Here is a 9,494-nt window from a genome sequence, read left to right on the forward strand (position 1 = left end):
GGAAACAAATAAAAAAGAAAAAAAAAAAAGAAAAAAGAAAGAAAGGAAGACGAAGGGGAGTCACTACTTGCTTCGAAAACGGAGCATCGCCACTTTTTCAGGGTTTCACATGAGCGATTTTACTGATAAATTACGAAACTTTTCTTATAATCTATCTATATCTATCAATAATCTCTTCTTTTGATTGTCATTCCTTTACCAAGAGAAAAAAAAAGAACAAAAAAAAAGGACAAAAAAGAAAAAAAAAAAAAGAAGGAAAAACCAGCCAACATGATATGATTTGCTTTAACGAGCAAATATGAAGATCTTACGGCACGTCGTTACTTACAAGATCAATGACGATAAAATTTATTATATATCATGTACAACGAATATGATGAGAAGATATTATTAACAATAAATTAACTTCTAACATTATTCCCAAAATATGTTTCATTTTCTTTCACACTTATTCCTTATCACATTGTCCTAAATAATAATTAGATATCGAACCCTTTTTTTTTTTTTTTTTTTTTTTAATTTTGATATTGACATCATGCAATTCTTATCTAATAAATAATATATACATGTGTGTGTGTGTGTGTATGCGCACATATACAAAGCTATATACAAGTAAAAGTTATTGCAACAATATATAATCATACCGTACTTCATATACTGGGATAAAAGTACTAAATGTAAACGTTTTCTTAATAACCCTTTATTCCTCGAAATCTTCTTCTTCCATCCAACTAAAAAAAAACATTCCAAACTGTATATGAAAATATCTATGTATATATATATATATATATATATATATATAACATATTTTATATATTTTGTGACTCGACGAGGTTATGTACTTACCATAGAATGCTTGCAATCAAATAATGTCTGCCACAAGGAATAACATTCATCAGGCACACTTGGATCTCTACTTCGAAGACAATCTCTTGGTGTACGTTTATCCTAAAATGAATAAAAAAAAAAAAAAAAAAACAAAAAAAAAACAAAAAAAGAAAAAAATTTGTATCGATTATCCAAGAGAAAAATTTAGCTATTTAAAGTTTAACATTTTTAAATAATCGCTAAAATTTATTAAATAATCAAATCCATTTGAAGGTTAGAAATAACACACGGCCATTATTTACTTTATTGCAACAGTCCGTTTTAAGTAGACACATCTTTAATTGTGCACGAAGATGAGCACATCTACTTTGATCTTTTAAAACCTCACTGTTCTCTGAATAATCCATTATATTTTACGTATTATGTTTTTTAACTTTGCTAAAAGGCATGTACGTTTAATAAAGACATTCAAATGAAAACATACATTTTAGAATAAAGATGGCGCCTAATTCGTCCTATTCTTACAATGGTGATCTGTCATCCCTATTGCGACAGATCATCCGTATTTTATATTACATTTGGCAAAATAAATATCAAGTATTAGCAATGATCCCTGTCAAAAGAATAATATACTTTTGAATAACGCACATACTGATCGTTAGATAATAATACATAAGTGTACATTTACATATGAGTAATAGACGGACGATATATTAAATTTGAGGTTAGTTTCGTAATATTAGTCGATTAAGCAGTTTTTATATATTATCTTTCAGATAAGAATTATAATCTCGATGTTACATTTTCAATCATAGTTTTTATCATTCATTGTGTCCTTCATATTTTTATACAGACACAAATGGTATATCAGCGTGGAAATCAGAAGGAAGGCTCTCCGCATTATGTATTTCTTTATTCGGATGACGAAAATAGCGGAGACGAGGAAAATTTTCCTTTACAGCTGCGAAACGGTTCTACATCTTCCCCGCGAAAAGTGGAAGTGATAAATGTTTTAATCAAACCGGAGGATACATTGCAAGCATTAGCACTTCGATATAGGTGCACGGTAATATCAAATTGAAAAATTGTTAGATACAAGTATATTAATTTCAATGTACTTTAATATCTTATGATTTTTAGATATCAGAATTGAAAAGAATCAATAAGATTCACAAAGAGAATGAGATATATGCTCGAAGATCTATAAAAGTGCCAATTCAACCATTTTCTATTTTAACAGAAAATTTGGATAAAAATTCTGACATAAGCGAAGAAAAATTAGATACTACTGTACAATCTGAATCAGGGACTATCGCAAGAGTACAACCATCAATAAATTTAGTAAATGTTTCTGTACCTATTGATCTTCCTCAAACAGAAATTAATAATATTATACTTAATTCGGTATGTGAACCTTTAGCATCGTACAAATCAAATAATTTACCGGAAACATCTTATACAGAATACGATCAATTACTTAATTCAACAGAAAGTGAGGTAATAGAATCACATTTCATGGACACATTTAAATGTTCTGGTGATGATTGCGGTTTATCATGGACACAACTTTTAGGAGTTTCTCTGCTCCTAGGTTTTGCTGGTCCTATTATATACATATTGTATATAGCCGAATATTCTACTAAAACAAATCATTAAAGTAACATAGATAATAGAAATATAATGAAAACGGCATATTTAACGTATCTTTGTGATAATAGAAATTATTGGATAATAGAAATTATTGCAAATTGCATTGCTTTAAGGGATTAAGATTAATATGAAAAAAAAAAAAAAAAAAAAAAAAAAAAAAAAAAAATTATTCATATACGAATTTACTGACATTTTATAAAGTATATAAATTTTTATATTGATCATATTTGGATCGATATAAAGATAAAAACTAACGAAAGTATAAACCGTACGGATTTATTAGATTATAAATTTTAAATTGATAATATGAGAAGTTAATATTGTAATTTAGGTAACTATCTAAATGTCAATTTGATTTGAATCATTATCGAATTTAACCTGAAAAAAAAAAAAAGAAATCATATCATAAAATAATAGTCTCTTACAAATCGATATCGTGGAAGAAAAACAAAAGTAAATATAAAATCTATATTATATAGTTTGTGAATGCCCAGTGTTAGTTGTTTATATCTATTCTAAGTACATGAGATTTAGAGATTAGAATCTCCATATAATAATTACTAAAAGAAGTGCCTTTATATTATATCTCAATTGATAAAAGAATATGCTATATTTACTTTTACTTAAAAATTTCTGATCTACATGCTGCAGATTTTTTTATAACATTGTATATCAAATTAAAATTCTATTTTAAAATTAAATTTAATTTACATAATTGTACCGCAATGATTTATAATTAAAAAAAAAAAAAAAAAAAAAACAGTAATATTTTTTCAAAATAATATGCAATAATTTAATTACTTACGACAATTGATGTTTTTGCTAGGCTGCTTTATCGAAATCTATGATATTATAAAATATTACTTTGATATGATAAACTTTTATATTATTATTAAGAAAAATATATTTTTAATATTCAATTTTATTTTCCTATTTCCATGTTCCTATTTCTCAATAAAATGAAATTATTAGCATTATGAATTTTTCAAATAAGATTTAAGTGTTTTCATAAAAACCTTTTTATTATTACTTTTCAAAGTTACACATCAAGATGGTAATTAATATGTAACATAATTCCAAAATATTTATATTTTGGATGTATCTGCTTTAATAATTTCTTTTTTGTTGCATTCCATCACTCTGTAACACAAAATTGAATTGATAGGTACAACGTTTTTATGAAATTATTATATCCTAAGAATTACATAATGAAAATTCAGTTATAATTTCAATAATATCGTTCATTCTCTATTCAGAAGACCGTCGTAAATTTTATCATCATATATAAAATATTTTTTTTTTCAAAATAACACAATATAATAATTTTATATCAGATATAATAAAGCAATATACTAACCTGATTGAGTCGATGATAAGAATTAAAACTTTTTGAAGCTTTTCTTGGAACCAGTTCCTTTAGAAACTTTCAAAACGTTAAATCTTACCGTTTTACTCAATGGTCTGCATTCTCCAATGGTAACTACATCACCAATTTCTACATCTCTGCAAAGAAAGACAAAGAACATTTAAGAAGCTTATATATCACCAGCAATATTACAGAATTAAATAATACTTGTTCAGAATTCTAATATCATCAAAAATTTGTTAAGAAGACCGTCATTAAGAATTCTAATCATCATATGCAATTACATTTATATTAATTTTAAAAACATTTATATATCATTGTAATATAATAAAAAAAAAATTTTATATTAACCTGAAGCATGGACTAAGATGTACGCTCATATTACGGTGACGTTTCTCAAATCTATTATATTTTCTGATATAATGAAGATAATCCCTACGAATTACGATAGTCCTTTGCATTTTCATCTTTTGCACAACACCGGTGAGAATGCGTCCTCTGATTGATACATTGCCAGTGAATGGACATTTCTTATCAATATATGTACCTTCGATGGCCTATAAATGAATATAATTTAATATTTGTTTGAAGCGAGGAAAGGAGAGAGAAAGAAACAAGAAGAAAAACAAAAATAAAAATAACATGATCTCACCTCACGTGGAGTTTTAAAACCAAGACCAACATTACGACTATATCTCATAGGCTTCCTCCTCTTCGGTCCCAGACCTTTCTTACGATTAAGAAAGATCGTAGGTTGTTTTTGAAACGCACGTTCACTCTGTAAACACGTATTAAACTGGTATTAAAAAAATCTATTATCGAACAAAGGATAGATCTAAAGATAAATATGTTCGGATTTTATTGGGAAGAAGAAGAAAAAAAAAAGTAATATATACATGCAACGTCTTAACCACGTGCAGCGTCGATACCTTCGATTAATAACCTATAACGTTTGCTTTCTCACGTAAATGTTATTCTTGTTCTTTTCTTTTCTTTTTTTTTCTTTTTTTCAAAAATTTACTTCCAACGTAACTAATCGATTAACGTAAATCATAGATTTTCTTTTATTTAACTATTATAACGTAAGATAAATATGTCTATTTTGTACACTAATATAAACGTACGTACCTGATCAGCCATTTTGCCTTGACGAAAGACCGATCTAAAACGGAAGGCTCATGACGTCACTTCACGATTCAGTTCTGCCAACTTAACGTTCCTACGACGCCCTCTATGTTCGATATTAATTTTCTCCCTTTATAATTAATTACATTTCAATTCGTAATTACAATTATTCATTAGATACGATTGAAACAATTTTGACGATATAATCGGAAGGAAAAAATGGAAAGGTCTTTTTATTCTTTTTCTTTTTTCTTTTTTTTCTCCTTTTTTTTTTTTATGTATACAATTCCAATGAATTCGAAACAATGAGATTGGTTATGAAAAGACGATTAATGTTGGTAAACATGTTCAATAAAATTATGTACTTTCTCTAGTTCAATTTAAAAATGTAAGAAAGTAATCGTGAATACGAAATAATAACGGAATCCATCCGTATATTAATATCCGTATCGAGGGACGAATTTTCTCAAATGAAAATTCGTAAAGGAACGTATTATAAGTACGACGAATCAGAAACGTATGCAGATACGATGTTAAACGTTTAGTGTTGCGGTCGCATAGTTCTCTGCGGTTTACCGTTCGTACAGTTCTTAACCTTTACGACACTTTGATATGGCAAGTGCGAAAATATGACGATCGTCAATTTTTTTTTTCTTTACGCCTTTCTTAAAAATATTCTAGTCAATAGTAGGGGAATGGGACGGTGAAGGGAGAGGGAGGGGGAGGAGTAGGGGAATGCACGTAGGTTCATTAAAAATTTTCCAAATTACGATATTATTTTTCGATAACGAGAAAAGAAAAAAGAAGAAAGAAAATAAAAAACAAAAGGAGAAAAAAAGAAAGATGAAAAATGAAAAAACAATTTGATTCAAAGCTCGTACACATTCTTTTACGATTGACATGGAAACATTTAATATTTCGAAAGATTATTGTATTAAACGTTGCATTTAGATAAAAAGATAGATAGATAGATAGATAGATAGAGAGAGAGGGAGTAAATTAAAAAAAAGTAATAAAAAGAAAAAAGGGAGGGGGAGGTGATGGGTTGATAAAAAAAAAAAGAAAAAGAAAAAGAAGATTTACTTAGAAAAATAATTCTCGATTTCTATTTTCGCACCTAGCAATATATCTTAGTTTTAACCGAGCATCGTAGTACAGAGTTAAAATGGGAAAAGTCGATTCCCCGAGATGGAAAGGGTGATTTTAACTGCTGTTACATTGTCACTGTCCATTCGAACGAGGAGGATATGTACGAAGGACGACGTCAAGTAGTATCGACGTGGGAATGCTTGAAACGATACTAACTCCCTGACGTTGACAAGCGAGCAACATCGTCGATCAGTGACCATTAAATCGTTGTTTTAGGTAAGTCGTTTAAAGGCTAGCCACCGGTTATCGCAGGAACACACTCTAGCAACAGCGACAGCAACGATAGTTGGATGATGTACCTTCTCTCTCTCTCTCTCTCTCTCTCTCTCTCTCTCTCTCTCTCTCTCTCTCTTTCTCTCTCTCTCTCTCTCTCTCTCTCTCTCTCTCTCTTTCTCTCTTTCTCTCTGTGTGTGTGTATATCTCACTCTCACATCTTTCGCACCTGCGGCCCACAACAAGTTCTTTCCTTATTATGGGAACCCGTACAAGTCTTGGAACGACGAAGAAATCGATCCACTATCGCTTTTTGCACAATTATGCGCACTACCACTGGAGTTCGCCACTTTTTCTTTATTACCTCTTACGTGGTCTCTCTCTCTCTCTCTGTTACTCTCTCTCTCTCTCTCTCTCTCTTTCACTGTGCAAACTATGTTATACCAACATATCTCTACTATTCTCTTCTTTAATCATATTATTAAAACAAGATAGGATACGAGATACGAATTCACAAATGAAATTGTTTTATGGCACGTGATCGTGAAAGTTAGAGGTTAGATTTTCATAACTCTCTCTCTCTTTCTCTCTTTCTCTTTCTCTCTCTCTCTTTCTCTCTCTCTCTCTCTCTCTCTCTCTCTCTCTCTCTCTCTCTATTGTTCACCATATAATATTAAAAGTAATTTTCAAAATGGATATTTTTATTGTTAAGTTAATCGATGTTTATGAGACGGAGATAAAAAAAAAGAAAAGAAAAAAATAACGGAAAGAAAAAAGAAAAAGAAAAATTCGAACAACCAATGGACATGGATATAAAATAAATAATATTGAATTATATTTTAATTTCATACATTTTATATATATATATATATATATATATATATGTACGTACCCATGTACGTAAGTATGTAAGTACAATGGAACGTAATTTAAAACGTACGGAATACTTGTAACATTTGATTCAATATATGTCGTCCTTGAGGATTACATCGTCAATGTCATTGACTTTTATATTTTTATTTAGGTTTCATTTAAATTATTGTATTTAATACGAAATAATTCGTATTGTTATAGGTTATATCATAGAAAAATTATTTATCCTGAAATTTGTTTCGATTATTTATTTATTTATTTATTTATTTCTTTACTTCTTTATTTATTTATTTGTTTGTTTGTTTATTTATTTATTTTTCTTTCTTTTTTCTATTTCCTTTTTTTTTCCTACCCGCGATTTCTCCATGAAAAAATTGTCATGGCGGTTCGTCGTCAAAATGTCGACGTTGAGAATTTACGAGAAACCTGTTGAATTAATAAAATTCCATCATATTGTTTCTTTATACATAAATAGAGTTATTTATTAAAGAATTAACGTGTCGAAAGAATCAAATAAGACGTGCTAAATATATTTTGTATGTGTGTATGTGTGTGTGTGTGCACGCGCGTGTATACATATTGGGTCAAGGAAAATGGCGTCGCGCAATTTATACCACGGTTAATATAGTATGATTAATGAATGAGCGGTGATGTGCGAGATAATTATTTAGAAAGAAGAAGATTCAATTCGTTATGATCGAAAACCTCGATGACGTTCACTCGACGTATGCTAATAATAAATAAGTAGTATCTTAGTCAAACGTTGTGAAAGTTATATACGAAAGAACGAACGAACGAACGAAATGATCGTTCGAATGAAATATATTTTACGATGATTTAAAGAAAATGTTGCGAGTATATTGAGTACAAATTGTGTATACATATAATTTGATCTATATAGATCGAGGGATCTCGTACTTTTTTTTTTTTTCTTATTTTTTTTCTTTTCGAAATAAAATTCGACCAAAGTTCGTTTTTTAATTTTTATATACTTTAGTGATAAAGTAAATACGTACGACAATATTTTCTCTCGCCATTTTAATAGTCGAGTAAATTGATTTTTTTTTCTTTTTTTTTTTTATAGGTATTAGGTATACGAAAAAACTATGAAAGTATTTTATATATATATATATATATATATATATATATAATACTTTCTCTTTTTTCCTTTAATATAATATAAATATATTATATTAATAATAAGTATATTAATTTAAGTATAATTTATACTTTAAAAAATATAAAAAGATTTTAGATATAAACTAATAATATAAGTTCTCACGAGAAAATAAAATAAAAATTAAAAAATACAGATATATAAGTGTATACTTTCAAACTTATAAACATTATATCAATTTATAATGAATTAAAGCGTTTTATCAATTAATTAAGATATATGAATATTATTAGATCAATTAAATATGGCGGACGGATGAAAATTTTTATTTTCGAACTCGACGAAATATTTTAATACACACAAACACACACACACACACACACATACACATATATTTTATGTATTTTATAATATTTATCGTACTCATGTACATAAATTCATACACAGGAATGTGTACTTTGATTTCTTGTATAATAAAAAAGCAAAGTTTTTATATCAAAGGTCCAAAGGGCGTAGTGCCCTTGGCGGACCGAAGGGCTGCTTGACTGGCAACGATCGAAGATGCTGCTATATTAGGTGATATCGATGAGAGAAAAAGAGAGAGAAAAAGAGAGAGAAAAAGAGAGAGAAAAAGAGAGAGAAAAAGAGAGAGAGAGAGAAAGAGAGAGAGAGAGATTAAATGTACGTCGTAGCGTGTTAGGTATCATGGCGGTGCGCTCACTTCCGGAGCCGTGACTTCTATCGAAGCCTGTAATTAGTAATTACCGGTGAAGCGGCAACTCCAACAATACGGTATGATGTGCGTCTGCCTTCGAAGAAGGATGGAAAATTATTGATTGGACGTCGATGACCCTATGCTAGTTTTGTCATTAACGGTCTTCGGATAATCGAAGTAAAATCTTATTAAAATATTCGAGCCTGTCATCGATTCGAACATTCTCGTTATTCTTTGTTGTTATCGTTAAGTAAATGCTATCACTTATTTGATTCAATATTTTGAAAAACATAATCCTCAATCAATATTTCATATATAAATTATGTAGATGTAAATGTTTGTAATGAAATAACTGTACGTAATATAAGCTATCATGATTGATGTCGTTTAATAATGAAAAAAGAATAAATAAATATATAAATATATAAATATATAAATATATAAATGAAGAAATAAAT

The 9,494-nt window shown here is 28.7% G+C and overlaps 3 protein-coding genes across 3 annotated transcripts; 1 reads left to right on the forward strand and 2 right to left on the reverse strand.

Moving 5' to 3' along the window:
* Window positions 1-403: 403 nt before the first annotated feature.
* LOC118446287 (cytochrome c oxidase assembly factor 5) lies at window positions 404-1,334 on the reverse strand. The gene is made up of 3 exons (XM_035876778.2): window positions 1,131-1,334; window positions 847-948; window positions 404-731 (listed from the first exon to the last, which is right to left on the reverse strand). The coding sequence occupies exons 1-3, from the start codon at window positions 1,233-1,235 to the stop codon at window positions 690-692; spliced, it is 249 nt and encodes an 82-aa protein (XP_035732671.1). The 5' UTR covers window positions 1,236-1,334; the 3' UTR covers window positions 404-689.
* Window positions 1,335-1,687: 353 nt separating this feature from the next.
* On the forward strand, window positions 1,688-3,214 carry LOC118446284 (lysM and putative peptidoglycan-binding domain-containing protein 3). Its single transcript, XM_035876773.2, has 2 exons — window positions 1,688-1,894; window positions 1,969-3,214. The coding sequence occupies exons 1-2, from the start codon at window positions 1,688-1,690 to the stop codon at window positions 2,482-2,484; spliced, it is 723 nt and encodes a 240-aa protein (XP_035732666.1). The 3' UTR covers window positions 2,485-3,214.
* Window positions 3,215-3,481: 267 nt separating this feature from the next.
* RpS11 (ribosomal protein S11) lies at window positions 3,482-5,055 on the reverse strand. Its single transcript, XM_035876775.2, has 5 exons — window positions 4,973-5,055; window positions 4,497-4,622; window positions 4,196-4,401; window positions 3,836-3,981; window positions 3,482-3,618 (listed from the first exon to the last, which is right to left on the reverse strand). The coding sequence occupies exons 1-4, from the start codon at window positions 4,982-4,984 to the stop codon at window positions 3,858-3,860; spliced, it is 468 nt and encodes a 155-aa protein (XP_035732668.1). The 5' UTR covers window positions 4,985-5,055; the 3' UTR covers window positions 3,482-3,618; window positions 3,836-3,857.
* Between the last annotated feature and the right edge of the window lie 4,439 nt (window positions 5,056-9,494).

The sequence above is a fragment of the Vespa mandarinia genome, chromosome 10 (genome assembly GCF_050613455.1).
Source record: "Vespa mandarinia isolate Hongniang chromosome 10, ASM5061345v1, whole genome shotgun sequence".
Lineage (NCBI taxonomy): Eukaryota > Metazoa > Arthropoda > Insecta > Hymenoptera > Vespidae > Vespa > Vespa mandarinia.

What these genes read in the sequence shown, in the direction of transcription:
- LOC118446287 (XM_035876778.2), bottom strand. Translation starts at nt 1,235, where the DNA reads ATGGATTATTCAGAGAACAGTGAGGTTTTAAAAGATCAAAGTAGATGT. An exon ending in AAACGGACTGTTGCAATAAA is followed by an intron (nt 949 to 1,130) that starts GTAAATAATGGC and finishes TATTCATTTTAG; the next exon opens with GATAAACGTACACCAAGAGA. An exon ending in TTGATTGCAAGCATTCTATG is followed by an intron (nt 732 to 846) that starts GTAAGTACATAA and finishes GTTTTTTTTTAG; the next exon opens with TTGGATGGAAGAAGAAGATT.
- LOC118446284 (XM_035876773.2), top strand. Translation starts at nt 1,688, where the DNA reads ATGGTATATCAGCGTGGAAATCAGAAGGAAGGCTCTCCGCATTATGTA. An exon ending in CACTTCGATATAGGTGCACG is followed by an intron (nt 1,895 to 1,968) that starts GTAATATCAAAT and finishes TATGATTTTTAG; the next exon opens with ATATCAGAATTGAAAAGAAT.
- RpS11 (XM_035876775.2), bottom strand. An exon ending in GTTTTAAAACTCCACGTGAG is followed by an intron (nt 4,402 to 4,496) that starts GTGAGATCATGT and finishes ATTCATTTATAG; the next exon opens with GCCATCGAAGGTACATATAT. An exon ending in CATCTTAGTCCATGCTTCAG is followed by an intron (nt 3,982 to 4,195) that starts GTTAATATAAAA and finishes CTTTCTTTGCAG; the next exon opens with AGATGTAGAAATTGGTGATG.